Below are 20,995 nucleotides of genomic sequence, written 5' to 3'. Positions count from 1 at the left end.
TCCGCATTAGTGAGACCATTGCTGGACACTGCATCTGACTGCCTGTGATTTAATAAAACCTGGATGCCTGGAAGCCTGAACGCCGTTTCAATCTCAAACCCTCTGTGTCTCTCGTCTCTCAGAGGTTACCCAAACAGTAAAAGAACACCCCTTTTACATAGCTTTCTGAATGTTTTCATTGGATAGTCATAGCCCCAAGGGACTTAATGAAGACTATGACTGAAGATGCATTCTCCCTGACAAATAAATGATTGGATACTTATACTTGGAAATGCAATGACTTAATTAATCACAGGATGTATTTGGGTATGTACAGCCATGAATATGTTGTAATACTTTTGGAAAATAGAATTAAATTACATTTTAAATAAGGTAATATTGAAATGTGTGGCTATATAAAAAATAAACATATGTTTTCAAATATCTGTACTGTATCTTAATAGCATTGTTTGCACATATTGACTATTTTAATTGCTAATTTTCGTATGATTATATAATTTAATAACTAATTGAGTTCCTGTGTCCTGTGTTAACGTATTTAATGGTTTGGGCTTTGCTATTCACTACAGCTTGATGAAGGCCATCTGGCCAAAAACATTGCTTTGTTTTTAAGTTTGTTCTATTTAAACAATAAAGAATGGAAATGTGATTTATGATCCATTCCACAGCAATACACCTGACACAATTACATGTATTAGTAATGTGATTATACTGAGGATTATGGTATGTATTGAATACACTATTACCAAGCTAGTATTAGGAAGAAACGATAACCTGAAGCTTCAGGTAAAACTGTATTGCAGCTCCACTTTTTCCCTCTACTGTGTTAACAACTACTGGAAAATTAGATTAACTTTATATATTTTATATAATGAAGGCACTGGAAGAGTTTAAAGGTTATATTTCAACACTTATTTTAAACATGATTCAGATTGTTATTGTCACTTTAGATGTGTCATGGTATTTTTCTAGTTTTAAGAAAATCAAATCTATCTAAGTCACCCATATATACTAAAAGAAGCAAAGATTAATATTAAGAGATGAAAATTGGCTCACTATGCAAAGAGTGCCATTTAATGAGGTTACAAACACTAGTTGCATACAGTTTTAAGACGATAATACAACTTACTAGAGTAGACAAGTTGGAAACCTTCACTGGTCACTTCAGAATCTGAATAAAACTCCAACCAGAGATGATTTGAAGTACTTATTAATGTCAGTCCCATCATTGCAGAGCCAGTGAACGCTCCAAGAACATGTACAGTATTATCTCTCCCATCATAAATCTGGAAACAGCATTATAAAAGGGTTAAAGTGATACTGTACTCAATGCATTTTACCCAGACATACTGTACAGGGGTTCATAAGTCAGTAGGCAACCTTACAATGCTGCAGTGGTAAATACAAAAACATTATTATTCTATGAAAAGGGGTCTAATATTATTTCAAAACTTCACTGCAAGAAAATATTAAGCAGTTAAGACCAAGGGTCTTTAAAATGTGATATATAAAAAAGACAAAAAGCAGACAACATTTTTTAACATTATCAAGGTGTACTTTCATATGTAAGTGGTGTTGTTTATGTATTTCTTTATTTTACTCCACAGAAATCATACCTTCAAAATATCTCCTTGTGCTAAGTGAAAAGTCCTGGCAGAAATGTTGATGCCTTTCCCTGCTTGTACTTGAATGCTGTAGATGCATTCATGATTGTTTTCATAGTTCAGAGGATAGTTGGGTGACAGCAGAATGCCTTCATTGTTGATTACAGATGCTCCACATTCAGCTGCATGTCAAAAGAAAAGGATTTTGGAAAACAAGTAAGTTGGCACATATATAAAGTCTTGTAAAAGTGTGTACTATTTAGTTTACTGTACGTGTATATATATATATATATATATATATATATATATATATATATATATATATATATATATATATATATATAGTAAACTAGAGAGAGAGCGAGAGAGAGAGGCTGGCAGAAATATTGGTATGTAAATATATAACACATTTAAGCTTGACACTACATAATGATAATAAAATCAGCTTATAACTTGATTGTTGAGTTTCATATCAGCTACATAAAACCCAGCTGTCAAGCTTAATTTATGTAGCACAAGAGAAATCAATGTATTAATTGTTTTGCCAGGGGCGTTAAAAAAATTAAGGGAAAATTGATTTTCAGTCAGGAATTACAACAATATGACCGCTTTCTCTAACAACTTGCAAATCTGGACTGCAGAATAAAAAATGAACAACTTGGTATGGGTAATAAACATCAGTTATCTGAACTAATGTATTCTTTTTTGTTTGTTTGTTTCAGTCACCACTGGGTTGTCAACACATCATCTTTTCAAACAAACGATTTAGACACCTACTTGAGAATCACTATCAGGGTTTTCAATTAGTTTTAAGATATGTGGCAATTACAAGGTAGTAGGGGGCACCAATCTCATTGTGGCACGCTGGGACAGTTTTGGAAAAAGGGATTCAAATGGTTTAAAGCATGTACTAGACTAGTAGTGGTCTGCTTGTAGTGTCTGGCAAAGTACTCCATTAGTGCAATTCAGTTTTATTTCAGCACTGGTCACAGCAAGGACAGAACCAAAAAAATGTACTTTCAGCATCAAGGCCACTGCAATACAAGACTGGTTGAAAATGTGTGTGGAATTGGTGACCACACCTTTAATTGTGTGCAGCTGTAATATGGGAAGCGTTAGTCAAGTCCTGACCTGACAGCATTTACTGTAACACAGACAGCTCTTATGATTACATGTAACCGTTTATTTTTCAGTAAAAATGACTTTACATTGCAGCGTGTTTGTTCTGCTATTTTAAATTTTAAATACACCACAGCAAGCACATTGTCATATACATATAGATATTTTCATTAGCACAATCTAAGAGCTAAATTTAGTGGATGGCATTGTATTTTACTGCAGTCAAGTACACTGCAGTACATTTAATTTTTAATTCTCTAAAAAAAATGTAAAAAAATCAGCAGTATACTTCCTAATTAGTATTTCAATGTGTTCTGTTTTCACCTTTCTGGTTGCAGGTTTTCCTTGCAACAGCTGACCCTGCTTGAGTACAAAACTCACGCTAATTGCTGTTTTTTTTCTATTATGGTAGCGTCTTAAATTACCATGCTTGTTTCTCTGGCTGAAGAGATATTATCAACTCATCATCTAACCTGTTGAGCAGTTCTTACATGTACCCATTTCTACACAATCACATATTACTAAGCAACACAACAAACAGTGTATTTTGGTGTATAAAGTGTCGCAAAGGTGTTTTGTGACCTGTTTTTCACTTTGCCCCTTCTGAAAATCAGGCAGTATATGTGAAAAAGAAATTCTCTTAACACTACCTCTGGAAATAATGTGTAAAGTCTGTTCTTGACGCCATCATTAACCAAAACAGGAATTGATGAATTTCAGCCACCTTCTAAGAAAATAAATCAATACAATCCAGATTATTTAGCACTGGTATTTATTGGATCTGAGGATGACCCAAAGAAAGCCCCAGTGCATTATTTGTCAGGCGATTTTGTCAAATTAAGTTCTTAAACCTGGAAAATTGAGATGCCATTTATCGGCAAAGCATTCAGAATGTGAAAAAAAAAACACTGGACGTTTTAAAACAAAAGAAACAGGAACTTTGTCATCAGTAACTTTGAATGCGCAAAATGACAACATTGCTTGATGAACTTGTAGCGAAGATTCAACCCCAGGGATCTCATTAAGTTAGGTAAGTTATATACATACTTTACTTTCCAAATGTACTTATACATATACACATACTAATTAATCTAAAAATGCTGTTGTGAAAAAAATGCGTGGCAAGTGGTCTGTGTGAAAAATCCAAACACCAAGGTGGTCCCTAGATTGGAAAAAGGTTGGGAGCCACTGAACTCTGCTGCATGACTAAATCATCCTTAAACTCCTGACTAATGTTGCGGCTGCTACAGAAGATACAAAAGACGAAAAAAATCTGTTCATGGGACTTTATTAAGGCACTCTAAGATTTGTCTGGCGAAAGATAACATAAGTTTATTGTTTCAGCTTGGTATGGTAACCTTGTCACTTCCTTTTTTAATTATTGTGCTTTTTTCTGGATTTACAGCCCTTCATTAAAATAATTTTCTTTAAGTTTTCAAAGCATTTTGTTAGTGTATTTTTATTTTAGTTTATCTTTGTTCTTCTAAATTTCTTGAATGCAACTGCTCATTTTAAGCAGTTTTTTTTAGACACCAGTACTCGCACACATTTGGTCACCATCACAACTGTTGCATGAAACTGGGGTTACCTTATTCTGCTAGTGCTATAATAATATACAGCAACTCTTCTTCTTTTTAGGGGTTGTTGGCACATGCCATCTAAATGGAGATGATGAGCGCCCTCTACCTTTCTATATGTACATATACAGTCAACCTCGGTTAACACGACTGGTGGATAACTTGACACCTTCACTTAATTCGAGAGACAGATTTGGTCCCGAATTTTCTCCATATAAAATATATGCATCCTGCCTCTTATTTTTCTAATTCGACACCATGCTTTACTCGTAACTCGACACTTATTACCAGTACCAAAGGGATAAAAACTATTAAAATGACTAGTGGATAACTCCACACTGTTGTTTCACCTGACTGACCTCTGACTGGAAACGGTTCGCTCCTTCATTCCTTCGGAACTACCAAGTGCAGCTGGTTACAGTATCAGTGCATTGCACAATGAGTCAGAAGCGAAAAATTAGTTCTTGTTTAATTCGCTTTAAAGCTCAGGTTATTCGGGATAACAAGCTTGTCGGCAGAACTTTCAGATTTGCTGTTCTGCAAAGTAATGGTCTACTGAATGGATCTTGATTTTCAGGTTTCACAAGGTAAGGCAAGAATGCCCATCAGCGTTGGATTTGTAATTCGACATGTAGCAGGTTCCAAATAAGTGCTGACTATGCTTAACCTCTTGGGTCATAGTATATCTTATGATGATGCTCAACGCTTAGACACAGTCACAATCACAAACTTCTGCATGTAACAACTGTGTGAAGTTTCCCACCATCTCTCTGGACTCTGACAAACACGCTGTATGAGCTGCCCTTCTACATCAGTGGCCATCTCCAGAATACAGCGTGAAACTGTCGTTAGAAAGCGGGATCACATCTAGCTGTACTGCTGCTTTTTCTCCTATAATCACGGCACACACATCTTTTGCAGCTGGAAGTAGTAGTTTCTTATCTATGTTGTGCAGTTTACCAGCAGTGGTAACTCACAAAGAAACAAGGTAAGCAGCCTCAGTACCTTTCATGTTATCTTATTCAGGTTTTAGATGCTAAAGTTGGGTGTCTTGTTTCCAGATGATGGCCTCAATTACAGGGCCACATTCTGTCATTTACCAGAACTTTCTTACATACCACATACTGAGGCCTACAGTTTTAAAAAAACTTCATCATATTTTCGGCTTTTGCGTTTTGCTGGACCCTCCGCTGCTGCCATCATTTCGCCATGTAGGGTGCATTTCTTTTCCATTTTCACAAAACGATGTAAGCTGCTTCTCACTATGTGTCCTGCTGATAATTTTGTCTTTTACTTTACAATTTGAGTAATTGTGCAGGGAAAAAGTCTGACATGTCAAGGTTGTTAAGGAATGCCATTTGGCAAAATAAGTTATTTTAAATATTCTTTTTTCTTTGCTTTAAAAAACCTTAAATTATCAAATCTTTCCATAGTTTGAGAATCTCTGTTCTAGGGTAATCACATCTGTATGAGTCCAGCACACTGGCAACTATAATAAGGGGCAAGGCTTATAAACATGCTGTGCGTGCATACATGGCAGTATGTGAAACAATATTGTGGCACAAGTTCGGCAAATTAAAGTCTGAAGGAAAGGAAAAGATGTGTATGTTGACTTTGATGAATAAGAAGCCATAGCGCTCACTGTAAAATATGCTTCAGCTACAACATTTCTATTGAGAATCACAAGGCTGCAAAATCCCTTAAAATCATCTGTGAAAACTGACAGCTGTTTCCCATCAATAAAGGTTGAAGGGTCATGGGAAGGCACTCTCTTCTACATCTACATAAATTTTTGTTGTGAATATATTGAGATGATGCAAATCATAAACAGCTTCAGTCATGCAGAGCGTGGCGGCTAGAAACTTCACCATGCTTCAGTCAAACATAATGTTATCATACTTCTTCAGCCATAATCATTTTAACTACTCCAGATGGGCTACCACAGACACAGACTTCAGCACTCTTTGTTCAGTCTGGTATGGCCTGACATGGGCTTGAGCAATCTGTGAATTGTGACTTGAAGAAACAAGGCTGCATAATAGGTATTATTTAAAAGCCTAGCACACTTGTTTGCTGGTTTCTGAACAAAAGACAGCAAAATTAACAACAACACTGAAACGTATGTAGTTTTGAAGATGATACACCAGGGCATAATAAAGAGTTTGATACAGCATGCCTCCAGAGAGGTGAGGATGGTGTCCTATGCATTTTTGATACCCTAGGTAATCAGATGGTTAATTCCTTTGCCTGTGATAGTGATGAAGTTGACCATGTAAATCCCCTGATCAACCACAGTACTGGTATTGTTGCAGTAAGGAGGCCAAACATGAGCTGTTAAATGCTCAACAGACTGGACTGGAAGGAATGCATACATTTGTAGATCAGAGACTAAACTCTGAAACACTATACAACAACAATCTACAAAATTTTCGCAAATGTAAGGCATCTGACAAAGTGGACACCGTCGGGTGCTGAGGACCCAGGCAGGAAGTGAATGTGCTTGAAACCTCTCCCTCTCACAAGTATTTAGCACAGCATCTTTGTTTTGTAGTATTTTTTTTTTTTTGTAGAAAGGAAGGACGCTCAGTGTGATGACAACAACAACTTCGATTTATATATAGCGCCTTATCATGCGCAGACCTCCACGTCTCAAGGCGCTTTACACAGTTTAAAAAAAAAAATACAATATCTAAAAGAGAAATAATCAAACCAATCATAAAATCAGGACCTAAACATAAAAACCAGATTTGGCTATAAAAGCTTCTCAAGGGCCTTAACCAAACAGGAGACCGAACAGATAAGTCTTAAGACCTTTTTAAAACTTATCAACTGACTTGCAGTCCCTGACATCAGCGGGGAGGTCATTCCATAGCTCAGGAGCCAGGTGGATAAAGGAACGAACACCGAGACCAACCCGTTTCACATCAGGAACAACCAATTTAAGACATAATTTGAGGGAGTTTTAAAAAAACTATTGACCGTAAGCAGCATCACAGGGACAAGAGTTGGATTGATTTTTGGTCATGTGATCAGGTTTTAACCAGTCAAATGCCAGAATTTCTAAGGACTGATTCATATATATATATATATATATATATATATATATATATATATATATTGCCTTTCATTTTCTGATTTTTTTCCCCCAAATAATCTAATTAACATAAATGATACTGTCATTATCAAGACCCAGCGTTTATTGTGCAGTGACCTTGAATTAGAGGACAGAACTTTAGTTTATGTTTCTTTATGACATGGTTTTGGAATCATTCTCAAAATATGATTTTTTTTTTTTATTTTTTTTTTAGTAATGGCCATCATCTTCAAGAATTCATTTGGGCAAATATTATTCAAGAGATGATAACCTTTCTATTGATAGCACATATGCAAATATATCTTCAGAGAAAACCCTTTAATCTTCAGAGATAACTCTTTAAAATGCCTAGGTTCTGAATCTGGCTCCTGTACTACACATCCTGGTGAATTTACTAAAGTACCCTTGTGGCCTCAAAGAAACTCTAATAATCATGTCTACCATTCAAATACTCTAGTGCACCAGAGTGTAACCATTGTCTACCAGCAACACATAAAAAGTATCACATTAGTTATATCTATTATTTCCTACTGATGTATTTCTTACAGGCTATTTGCAGAGGGTTACAGGGGAACAGGCTTCACAACAAGAATGATACATTGATAAACATAACTCTTACTGTTTCACTGCAATACCAAATTTCTCTTTATATGAATTGGTTGCTAGCCTGATAGCCTTATTATCATATCAGTCATAGATATACTATCTACCATGGAATAACACTACCCAAACAGATGTGATGTGATGTATACAATGTTCTTAGAGTCGTTCACTCTTCAGAATTAGATGTTATGACACATTTTAGGATCATATATATATATAAATCACATCAGTTAAATACTGTCATTAAGTAAATTGACAATATGTCCTAAACCTTCATGATGTATGTTGGCATACTTTGGATTTGTGATCTCACAAGCCCTTTTTCACTAGCATCCTTTCTAGAGAGTTCTCTATAGAAAATTGTTTATGACCCTGAGGTCTAAATTCATTTAAATTCCTGCAACATGATGAGTGGGGTGGGAAGCAGTCCCATCAAACCTGGTAGCACTCGCTCCATCTTTCTTGAATTTAACAGGCACATACAGTAATTCAGGTTTGAAGTAATTCATGCTGATCCATGAAACACAAGAGGTGCATAGGGTTCTATCTGCGAGGGGAGGTATTTGAATTTCTGAAAACACCCCCTTTCACTGTTTCCCTAAGCACCACTCCTGTCCAAAGCCTCTCACTTGAGAACTGAGGATGAAAGGTACATCTTGACTGGAAGCAGCTGATTTAATCATGGTGGCTACTTTAATGGTTCTGGGAAAACATAAGAAATGCTGATGGGTACCTCATTTGGAATGGTGACAAAAACCATACAACTTACTTATATAAAGATGCTTTTATTTAGTGGAGTAGGGTGAAAACCTTCCAAAATATATCATAACCCCATTATCAAATACACTGTAGTTAAATCTTCTTAAAAATAAATAATGAAAACTACATACAGGGTCAACTTTATAAAGGTCTTTATGCCAAAATGCAATTTGTACCAATTTTGTGAAAGGAAACAAGAAATGTTGAAATGTTCTCATATTACTATTCCAAGCTGTTTGCTATTTGTTTTGTAAAGTGGATTTTGCTTTATTTTATTTTCATAAAAAAATGGACTAATTGCATTATTGCATAAATAACTTGATACATATTGTATGGCTTCAAGGAACTTCAAAGAGCACCTGGCAGGGAGAATTCAGTCATATTCACAGTCAGAATTTCTATAAGTAGACATGACTGGTCCAGTACTTCTGAATTTGAAATAGATGCAGAATGGGCTTATTGACATATTGTACTAGACAGCCATACTTCTTAATAGAAATGACAGCTTTATTACACTTCAAGGCCACATATCAAATATTATAGGCTTCCCTGATATGCTTTTTGACTACCACTAATCTAAGCTAGTCCTAAGGCTCCTAATAATTCAAGTTAGCCTTTTAACTGGTTTGAATTTTCCTTCTGCTCAGTTTTGGAAGTTGCTCATGTCAAAACCAGAGGGTTAAATCACCCACATGGTATATAAATAAATGAACATAATCTCTGGTTGAATTGTTTTACAGATTTATTGTATTTAATGTAACAGATACAATCTGTATAGGGTCAGTTCCTGTAAGTTCCTGTTACAAAAATAATGTGTTGTTCTTGTTGCCATTTTTTCTTGAAATTTAAATTTCTTGGCCAAATAAGCATATAAAACGGAGTCTAAGCATTGCTACTCATGAGTGTCATGGGCACTGCATAACATTCATCCAAGCTCTTCTATCGCCATGCTGTGTAGGGTTAACATGGAAATTGCTTGTTGTGTGAACTTAATTCTAGGTGTATAAGATGCTCCACTAAGAAAGCACTACCATTGTTTGGACACTTTTTGACACTTAACCATGGCTCAACAAAGAGGCACAAATTGAGAGTGAGGAGAACGGGAATGTAAATCTAATGCAGCAGATGTTCCTCAGCTTGAGGTTAGTTTATGTGGACATTTGTACAACCTTGAGTCCTGCACTACCCCATACTCACTTTACAGCGTGGTATTACATAATATTACAAACTGTGTGTAAAAATAATTCATTGTACATTTTCACAGAGAAACTTAAAAAGTGAGATAAAAAAATTTCATTTTTGAGGCCAGCAATCAGAATCTGTAGTTATTTTTTTTCTGATATCTATTTCTATGAATGACAGTTAAACGGTTAAGATTGAATCATTCAGTTCTGGCAATATCCAAAGAAGGTAACAAATCTGGCAAGCCTGCTATCAGAATTTACAACCTGCATATGTCAACCCCCACCTCAATATGCTGCCGCTCCTGGATGTACTTAATAATATTCTTAATAATTTGTATAGTTTATCATTATCCCATTTGTTCACCCGGTGAATACCCATCTTTTAAGTGCTGGTTTGGAGCTGGCTGTCTCCCTGGACAAATGACACTGAAGTGACTGAACATGTATTGAAAAACACATTTACAGTATTATACCAATGAGATTTTTTTTTTAATGCAAAAGTTAATGTCATTCAGATGTGGCAGCATCATTAAATGTATAGCTTGGGTCTGTGTTCAAGATTACAACCAATTCCACATACAAAACACATTTATATGTGCAGTAACCATGGTTAATTCAATTGCTTCATCAAGAAGACAGAACATGTACTTCAAACATATATTTAACCTCATTTCTTAGCATTTAATTAACATTATGTCAGACTGGTATTATTCCTGGATGATGGGCAGACTACTACTATTATATTATTATTGAACTTTATAGTCGGAGATCGAAGGATGTCTTATTAGATAAAAATGAATACCAACATGTAGGACGTGACATATTTAACAACATCTCCACAATATATAGATATATCCTTTTCATATCTTACTATTTTTTAATTGATACTCTGCTTTCAGTGAAATAAAAATGTCTAATTTCTTGAATGTATTCATACGTAAACAATGTATTTACAGATTCTGACCTTGCAGATCTTCACTCAACACAAAATGTTACACTTACTACTGTTTCCATGTTTAAATTAAACTAAAATATCTACAAAGTATATACAATGCTTAAAAACACTGTTTTGAAAAAATATCATGCAGAAAGTGCTCATCTGAAATTCCTGAATTTAGAGTTACAGGTTTGATATATAGAGGATATATTTTTAAAAATGTGAGACTAGAGGGATACCATCGCAGAGTTTATGTTACAGCATGATTCAATACCTTGTATTTGTTGTTGCTGTACATTTTCAGTTCATACTGCCTTGACTGCTGTTGCTGTTTCATGCAAGGAGATTGGCTTTCCCACTCCAAGCAATATTTCCAGTGGCTAATAACATTGTTGTTGCTGGCCCACTCTTAAATTATTTACAATATACTATTTTTGCATTTTCTGCTTCTTTCTGACAAAGCTGTAGCTGTCTTTTTTGCTCTTTCGCTTTGCACAACCCACATTATCCATCCGCTGGTTAGTATTACATCTGCCAGCAGATCAATCACGTGACCTTAACACTGACCTATTATCAGAGCTCTCGCTCTGCATCCCACCTACAGATAGACAATCGGTTAGCTTTCATTTGCAAACTCGTGTTTTGATTGACAGTCTGCCAATAGTACCTTGCTACAGTTTTTTTTTTTCTATCTAATCCCAGTAGAACTAATTCAGCAGTAATACGTTCTTCAAGCCAGTTTGTAGTCTCTACAGCTAAATTATAGGGACTATTTTGCACTTGTATAAGCATTCTGTAAAAAATTATTAAAAGTTTAAAATCTTAATGTTTTTTTGTTTTCTTTTTACAAAAAAAAAAACAAAGCAATTGTATAAGGGTTACTGCACTTCTGGGTGATTGAAGGCACTCAGCCTAGAGCCTCATGCCTCAGAATGCACCCAGCTGTGCGATAAGATGTGTCCTTCAGCACACCCTGTCGTGGGTTATTGTTTACATAAAAAATACCAGTACCAACAGTCAGGAAATTCATTACAAAAAAAGTTTGTTGAAGCAATATGTATGGTTTAAGCGTGAAGCCACAAAGATCAGGAAATTCCTTGCAAAACAAATTCCATCAAGGTTAGATATATGCTGAGATGTGATGGGCAGGGTAGCGTTCAATGACTTTTTGTGGTTTCAAACCACAAACCATAACTTTTTTTTTTTTAACATTCTTCTGTAATTAATGTTCTTATTGTATTCTGATGCTGATGTGTACACTGTTACATGATACGATATCTGGCAAATTTGTCCTGATCTTTCCTACCACACCGTGTGTTATGGTAATTATTGCCTGGTGAAGACTAGGGGTTTGCATTGCTAAATTTTGCATTCATATTAGACCTAACTGTGAATTACTAGTTCCTCCTCTTCCTTGCATAGATTGTCTATCCCTGTACTTGAGATTGACAGCCATCACTGCTCAGTTGTGAACAGGATTTAATGCTATTGTTATTACTTGCCATAAATCATAACCAATACTCATATGAACTGAGTACTCTGCATGTTTACAGCTCCAAAGACAGACTACATGTACAAGCAAATGAAAGCGGCTGACAACGTACCCACACACCTGGGCAGAGGTGCGCTCCACATGCGACGGCCTCCTCCAAGGCAGATAATCTCAGATGAACCTTCAAGTCTGTATCCGGAATTGCAAGAAAATGTCAACGTGTCTCCGATGCCAAAGTTATAACCAATCCGTCTGCCAAATTTTGGAGAACCAGGCTCTTCACAGGGTTCAAGATTGTACTCTAAGAACAGATTGGAAAAGCAAGAAAAAATCTAAAAATAAATTACTTTGGGATGGTAAAGCTCATGGAACTGAAAACTGAAAAGCATGTTTGAATCTTTTGCATTTACTCTTGACTATCGTCAGATCATATATATATATATATATATATATATATATATATATATATATATATATATATCATGTTCAAAGTTTGCATCTTTTATCAGGTTTTTATTATGTATTTATGATTACATGCTCTTACACCATAAACATTTTTTGTTGTTTGTAAAATATTTTTTAAAATCTAAACAAAACTAATGAGCTGACACATACGCACCACACAAAGCCTGTTTAATCTTCTTACCAGAAAAAGTGATGTTAAATCCTTCATATGATATTGAAAAATCTGAAATAAAGCGTAACTGAGCCTTGAAATTTCCATAGAGACCAGCATTGATTGCTGCAGGGAGTTCAGAGCCAGTCAGCCGTGCCAGTGGCTGAGTAAAGCTGCCATTTTCTGTGATTAGTAAGTAGTCATGATGATCCTCCAAATGAAAGGTGTGGAAGGTGAATTGCACTCCTATTAAGAAAGCTAAAATTAGATTTGTGATCACATTAATGATCTACATGCAAATTGAGTTCCAGAATGCCATATTATATGGAAATTATAAAATTCTGCATAAATAGATCTTAATTACGAGGTGAAGACAATTTTCAAAATGAAAGTCGTGTTATACAATTATAAGAAATTTTTTTTGTAATTTTTTCATCCACTTAAATTCAACAATACATATACTTTATTAACCATGCTGAGGAGCCAAGATTCAGACTGGGACTCATCCTTCTCTCCCACTCAGAAACTCTTTGTATTTCAACAAATCCTGAATCAGATGTGAACTATAGGAAAAATCCTAATACATGCAAGCTTGGAACAAATACTAGTACGGATAGTATTCAGATTGGCTGCATTTTCTTTAAGAAATAAAGACACTGGTGAACTTCATGAAAAATGTAAGTATTCTCCTATAACCACAGTGGAAAGACTGGGGTTGTTAAGTTAATTCCTTATCCATATTACAGATGAAGAGGCACACGCTATGGTACAGCAGGATGAAAGGAGATGATGCTCAATTTGTGTGACTACAGGGATAGCAGTGCTTGACAGAAAGCATGATGCTCAATACAAGGGGTTGACATGGGGAAATACAGTAAGGTTCTGTTTTTTTACCTTTACCATGGCTAACTTCCACAGCCCAAGTACAATTCAATGAGTTTGGATAAAACTCAGGGTAGCCAGGGGACAAAATTGTGCCACCAGGTCCTCGGACGTCACCACCACATAATGCTGGGAATAAACCAGGAAATAGAAATTACAACACGGTATAAAAAAATACATCCTGAAACATATGCAAGCTATGCCACAGAGCTGTAGACACCAGGGCCCATATTCATAAAATATGGTGGTAATTTCTGGCCATAAAAAAAATTACCGGGCAGTATTTCAAATGTGATTTAGAAAACTAGGGGCTGGTTATTTTACTGGCCGGTAATGTTTTTTGATGTGATTTTCCGTCAAGGATAGTTACCGAGATATTTTATGTAACCAATTGTCAGAGGTATGCAAATGAGCTGTGTCCCCTACTTAATGGCATTCACCATCACGTTATGGCTACGAACATGTCTGGAGACAGGCAGGTTGTCCGAAATATCGAGATGTCAGTATTAATAACAACCTCACACGCAGGTGCTGGACATGAGTGAAAGGTTAGGGTAGGTGCAATATATGCTTTTTGATTAAAAAAATAAATAAATAAAAATGTTATTGCTTATATGCACATGCCTTCTTGAAAAAGAACTGTAACCACCAAAAATGTAATGTGTTGTCACAGCTCATGATATTTAACTTTTAATTGTGAAAAAAAAAGCATCATCTTATGTTCGCACATGTTTCCTTTGCAGCGCACAATAAAGTATAGAAGGCATAAGAGTGTCAGCAAGCTCCAGTTATTTTTCTCATAATATTATGTTTAAAACTTTCGTTTGAATAACAAATGGCAAGGAAAGACAGCACGGCACACATATTAAAATAGAAGTAATTGTTAAATGGCATAAAAATCGCCTATGCTTTTATTTGTTGCTGTATACTCTCAGTTTGCAAATACCTGCACAATCCATTCAAATACGATAATAAAATCTCAAATCTGTTTCTCATACAGTACACCTTACCATACAAGAAGTTTCTTTTAAACTAAAATAAATAAATCCAGCTAGTTTGAAAAATCCTGCCTGTCACACAATCCTACTCGGTTTCATAGTGAAATTGGATTAGGAAACGCTACATATTTCTTGCAATTTATTTGTAGTTACAACTTCTTGAACTAACTAGCAAACCCATTTGACACTAATATGTATTTTTCAATATACAGCTATGCTATGGCCAAAGGTTTTGCATCACCTAGAATTTAAGCATTGAGACAATAAAAAGAGATCTATATTTAACATCACATCAAAGAAACAAAATGATATCGCAAAAGTCTACCGGAAGCCATAATAGTAGTACAGTATTTCATGTTAGATTTCAAAATGTCACATTGTTCAGTTTTTCATTAAGCATATGGAAAACTACAAAGCGGTATGTAATTCAATATGTTAGCACAACATCATTCAGCATGTTTCATTCAACTTTATGAAGCAAAATTAGTTCATACTATAGGGTGATGCAAAACATTTGGGCATAGCTGTAAACAGTAAGCACACATGCGTGTTGGGGGTCATAATAAAATATAATTTACTTTAAAATGACTTAAGCTGCCTCTATCGATAGGTGGAATGCTACTAGCATTCTGCGCACAGCAGTGATGAATATACTGTAGGAATGAAAAATAGTGTTTTTTGCCTGCAATACTCGCCAACATCAGAATCCTAATCATGCACTGAGTTAATAATAGCATAAATACAGGGACAGCCTTGTTTCTAGCAGTTCTCCATGTACATGTTAAGTTCTCCAAAAAGGTGAATAATTGTGCTCCTGTTAAATCGATAACTGCTACGAATCACATCATCAGAGTAATACAGAGGAAGTTGCAGCTTAGATCTACAGGGTCTTCTCACTCTTCTGGAAGGATCATGTTCCAAGATATCTCTATTGGCATCTATGCTAACAGGACTAACCTGGATGCAGCTGAGTTATGGGTCTTGTGGCATTTACTGACTGCTGTGGTTTCAAGCTGCAGCACTGAAGTTAATTTAATAATATTATTTTTTTGTAAGGAATTTCCTGACTTGTGGCTTCAAGCTTAAACCATAATTATTTTTTTTAAATGTTGTTTGTAATGAATTATCCTGACTTCCTGAAAAATATATACAAACGAAGATACATTATAGTGAACCCACTCTAGGTATGTCTAGGTTTAACCACATTTTCTTCCATGCATTATCCTCAAGATGATCTTCTACATGGTTATATTTGAGTAAAGAAAGTACATTTATGTTAGATGCATCCCACATTGCAACCTATAGTATATCCTGCACAGACAGTATGACATTGGGCATTGCTTGGAAGGGGACAGAGGACAAGTGGGTTGTTTACACTCATCGTCATGAGTGAAAGAAACACAGCATTCATCATAGGTTCCAGGGTTCCCTCCACCTTTTTTATTCTGTTTATGAGCACAGAAGCTGTTACCTCGGCACATAGATGTAACCACCAGCTCAGGCCACCTTTATATGTCTGTAGGTTTAAAGAGTAAGTAGCGGGGTTCAGAAAAATATAGCGTTATACGTCCCCACGTGTTGCTAAAAGAAGATCTAAAACCAGTGATGGATCTTTACATTCTGTGATATTATATAGTAACCGTAAACTGCCGCCACCTCCCCCCTTCGCATTCTGTTATAACTCAATAACGACAAAGATGACATTAACTAACAGCATTTGGTCTAAAAACATTGCTTATTGATAAAACTCTACACAAGCGCTTTCAGTGGACTACAATTATTATTTCTGAGGTAAATATATTTAAAAAGTTGAAGTACAATAGTGATAATGACATTGTTGTGGCATGTTGTATGTTAATATTTGGCTGGATTTCTATATACAGTGGGAACCAAAAGTATTTGGACACCCTTGCTGGTTTGTGGTGCTTGGGAATGAGACATCTGTTGCCTTTTTACAATATATACCATTCTTTTTTTTAATTTTACAGTGGTACTGTAGTAGATTTTTTTTTCTGATTAACCCATACTCAAACCTCTTCGACAGAATCGGAAAATATTTTAATAACTAGGAAGACCCACAGAGGACTGCTTTAGATCTCATAACTGTTACTCACCGTCACAAGTAGGCAGAGGGTGACTCCACCAGTGGGTTTTCTCACACACAAGAGGCTCTTCATGGCTAAGCCTATATCCTGGGTCACAACCAAATGACACAGTTGATCCTATTGAGAAATCATGTCCGTATCGGCGTCCATTTACTGGCATACCAGGATCCAAACAAGAATATGTATCTACTGTAACACCTATCAAAAGAGATTTACATTAAGCATTTTACATTAAAAAAATATGACACAGTAAAATAATCCTGCTAGATTATAGAAACAAAACAACAATATAAGAACAGTACATCTGTATACACCCGAACCAGGAAAGGGTCAATTGATAAATAGTGAGTTGGTAAATTGGTGAACAATTGATTTATTAGGGTCCTTTCTTATGAGGCCTGATATTAAATGCAGATGATTTAATATACATCTAAATAAATTGTTGTTAACTCTGTAAAATAACATAAATACACATATATCATGGAGATAATACAACATTAAAGACATTACTTACTTTGATACTGAATCTTAAACCCACTGTTAGAACGACTGTTGTCAGTGGTAAAGAGAAGATAAAGGTGATTGCTGCTAGTAAACAGAAACTGAGGGACCTGTGTACCGTTATAGGAGCCAATAAGTGGTGACAGAAGATTTGGTCCATCATGAATTTCTAAAACATCATAATTCAGTTCAGTCTGAAATCTGCAGAAAATAAATAACCGGATAGACAATCAAAATACATATTTAACATCATTATGCTCATTGTTTTCGCCATGACATAATTCATATAATGTTCAAATAAGTCAGTAACTGATTTCTGCTGTAATTCCCAATATATCTTACAACACACTGGCAGAACATCACCTCAAAACAAAATTATGGAAGTCAATTCTCTCTGCTGAAACTATGCTTAATTTTTGCTCAAATGTTTGAAGGTGGAGAACAAAGCTCTGATAAAGGTTTGAAAATTAAACAAGACATCCATGAAGGTAAACGTTTTAGGAAGTAGGTGGAGAATATGAATTGGTATTCAATTAACACACTGATGATGTTCAAATTGAATCCAAATAAATACTGTTTAATAACAATATAGTTATTACACACCTTAGTTTTAGGTTTATAGAGTGCTTAACTACCTGAAATTCAATACAGGCGAGTTTGACTGAAAATATCAGACAGTGAAACTTGGAAAGGAACACTTGAGATCACTCACGCGCTTCTGTCGTTCATTAGCACTAAAAAATGCAATGCAATCTGGGAGTTAACTGGCTGTTAAGAGCAGAAATATCTTAGTCTAGGTGAAATGTGAAAAAACATTTTCTACTACAGTACAGTATGTCACTTGCTATTTTAAATAGTTATATTAATATTTAGATTGTTTCTTTAACAACAGTCTCAAGAAGATTCCTGTTTACAAAAGTTTATTAAAAATGTAAAAAAATAATAACGCTCTGTGAATAGGGCCCTATATTGCACAAATGTACACCTGTAAAATAACACTGTAGCGTCTGTTTGGCAAAAAAAGAAGAATATAATAATAAAAAAGTATTAAGACCTGTCAAATGTTACTTTAATGGAACGTCCTGTTTCTGCTTCAATCACCCACTCACAGTTGAGGGAATCTTTGTAATATCCGGGCCAGCCTGGTGAGAGGATCACACCACTGGGAGCATTTAAGTGCCCTCCACAAGGTGCTGCACAAAACAAAATCCATATGTTAGTATATGCACTTGAAATATTTCATGAAGTCCACTTAAGTACATTTTAAATATATCTTTTAAGTTTTAAGTATCACCCTAATGTTTCAGGATTTAAAAATACAAAAATGGGTGATTTTACAAACCCTTCAATAATTTGCTCCCCTTGATACTGTAACTCTGACAAAGCAAAACAGTGAGATATTACTGCATCATATTTATTATTTGTTCCAAAATTCACACAGAAATTGACCTGTATTATACATTAGGTGTAAAGATTTTAGAAAAAAAGAATGCATCATTTCTAAAATACATTGACCCTTGAATATGAAAACCTCATTGCCTTTGGAGTGACACATGTCCCTCTACCACTTGGTAAAGTATTCTAAATTTCTCTAATTTAGGGCTGAAGATTATAACTTCATGAAGAACATTATTTAGAACATAAAATCAAGTAACTGTAAATAACTTTAAAAATGACTGACGTTTCTGAAAATGCAAAGTGACAGGATGCCCCCAGGTCATATTACAGGTCCTATTTAAATTCCTGAAACTTCTAAATTGGTGCATGTCTTATCCGCTTATAGTCTATCACAATTTTTACTGACTTCAATGAAACATAATTACCTTCGCATCTTGGAATGGGCCCACTCCACATTACTTTGCTCTCATTTATAATACATGTTATAGTTTCAGTTCCTTGGGTTTTTATGAATCCTTCTTCACAAATGACAGAAACAGAACTACCTAACTGAAAATTGTCACCAAAGCGGCGAGCATTAATTGGAATTCCAGGATCAGGGCATTCATTGTGCCCAAAAGCTAGAAAGAAAAATCATTTAAAAAGGTTAACTTCAACAGTTGACAATATAACCAATACTATAACACAATCGTAATTACAATCGTAAGCAGAACAACACAACAAATCATGTATGTACCGCTATCAGTACATACATGATTTCTATTTATGTAGTATTTCTAGCAACAACCAACAAATATACTGTAAGTTGTTCTTCTTCAAGAGAAATAGTTCGCTATTGAGTAAACAAAAATGAATTATGAAAAATAATGTTTTTTTTTTTTTGGTTTTACAAAACATCAACAACATAAACATGTTTATATTATTCTACAAGGTGTCCCATAAGTCAGGCATCATGGGCAGAATTGTTGGTTGTCTCACCAAAAAAAATCTTTAAGCAGAGAGGAACGAATTCAGACCATTTTGATGTGTGGGGCAGATAGTCAGTGGGGTGTGACAGAGAACAAATCCCCACAAATCTACCCATTAACTTGTAGAACACTGATTGACCATATGTGTTTATTGTTTACCTTGTTTACCTGTGCTTTCTCATTATTTTATTGTGCTTTCATGTTGCTTTACAACATTTTGCTATGCTTTTACCACGGTATACTGCAGTAAGCATTTACCCAACCCAGTTGTTCTTCACTGGTAGTAAATGGAAAATATTTGACTTGTAGGACAGATTTCCCATTGAAAGCTTTAAAGACATTCCAGTTTGGTAAAAAATATCACTGCTGTTGAAAAGCAAACCAATGTTTGTTAAGGTAACATTTTCATTTTGGACTGTGTCTCTTAGGCTGCTTGAAACCGGTTAATGTCACCATTTAAAGTATATTAAGATTTTAAAGTACATTAGCTTTAGAGGGCATCTACACATGGGATAATGACTGTGGTCTACTCAGAACCTGATTAGCTGAGAGGATCTGTGAGGTTTATTACACTAGTTTGCGGTGGTGTATGTGACTCATTGTTCCTTAAAAGCCCAATGTTACAACCAATTTCTCAGCAGCTGAGTTTATTTAGTATCATTCACATGCAGCTCTACAAGGTGTCAAATAATCTAGCCTTAACCTCCTGGTGTGTACCGCAAGACAACAGCCTTAAATTCACTTTTAATCAAAGAGGATCAACTGATGAATGCCATGTGAAGGAGAAGCTCTGCTGGAAACAGGATAAGTTATTTAAAAACAAACTGATGTGACATGTGTCACAACTAATATCATTTTAATGGTGTTCAATTACACCACCTTTGACAACCTGTTAATGACAGTATCTAACACAAGTGTCACTTTGTAGATACACTACATTCACAATGTTATTAATTACTTATCCCTTGTCCAGACAGAAAGCAGGTCTTTTTTGGATAGTTGATAATGTGCTGAGACATTTGAGTGCATATTAAACAAACCATATAAATATTAACCAGTCTGTATAATAAAATAGGTTTTAAAACCCTAAGAAAATAAGATTTAGAAATTTAGTACGAACAAGTATGTTTGAAGTCTTCAGGATAACGTCTTCCAACA

At 35.3% G+C, this 20,995-nt stretch overlaps 1 protein-coding gene across 2 annotated transcripts in view; it reads right to left on the bottom strand.

The window, feature by feature from the left end:
• Nucleotides 1-20,995, bottom strand: part of LOC117400350 (CUB and sushi domain-containing protein 3) — a 524,933-nt gene that overhangs the window by 160,227 nt on the left and 343,711 nt on the right. For both annotated transcript variants that reach the window (XM_059022384.1, XM_034000180.3), the window contains exons 15-23: nt 19,295-19,489; nt 18,526-18,664; nt 17,485-17,672; nt 16,980-17,168; nt 13,880-13,996; nt 13,016-13,231; nt 12,482-12,670; nt 1,617-1,786; nt 1,130-1,286 (exon numbers count right to left, since the gene is read on the bottom strand). In XM_059022384.1, coding sequence (XP_058878367.1) covers nt 1,130-1,286; nt 1,617-1,786; nt 12,482-12,670; nt 13,016-13,231; nt 13,880-13,996; nt 16,980-17,168; nt 17,485-17,672; nt 18,526-18,664; nt 19,295-19,489 — 1,560 coding nt within the window. The remainder of the gene's footprint in view (nt 1-1,129; nt 1,287-1,616; nt 1,787-12,481; nt 12,671-13,015; nt 13,232-13,879; nt 13,997-16,979; nt 17,169-17,484; nt 17,673-18,525; nt 18,665-19,294; nt 19,490-20,995) is intronic.

This window comes from Acipenser ruthenus, chromosome 4 (genome assembly GCF_902713425.1).
Source record: "Acipenser ruthenus chromosome 4, fAciRut3.2 maternal haplotype, whole genome shotgun sequence".
In the NCBI taxonomy this organism is placed as follows: domain Eukaryota; kingdom Metazoa; phylum Chordata; class Actinopteri; order Acipenseriformes; family Acipenseridae; genus Acipenser; species Acipenser ruthenus.
The sequence above is the reverse complement of the archived record's forward strand: the minus strand, read 5'-3'. Positions and strand labels throughout refer to the sequence as shown.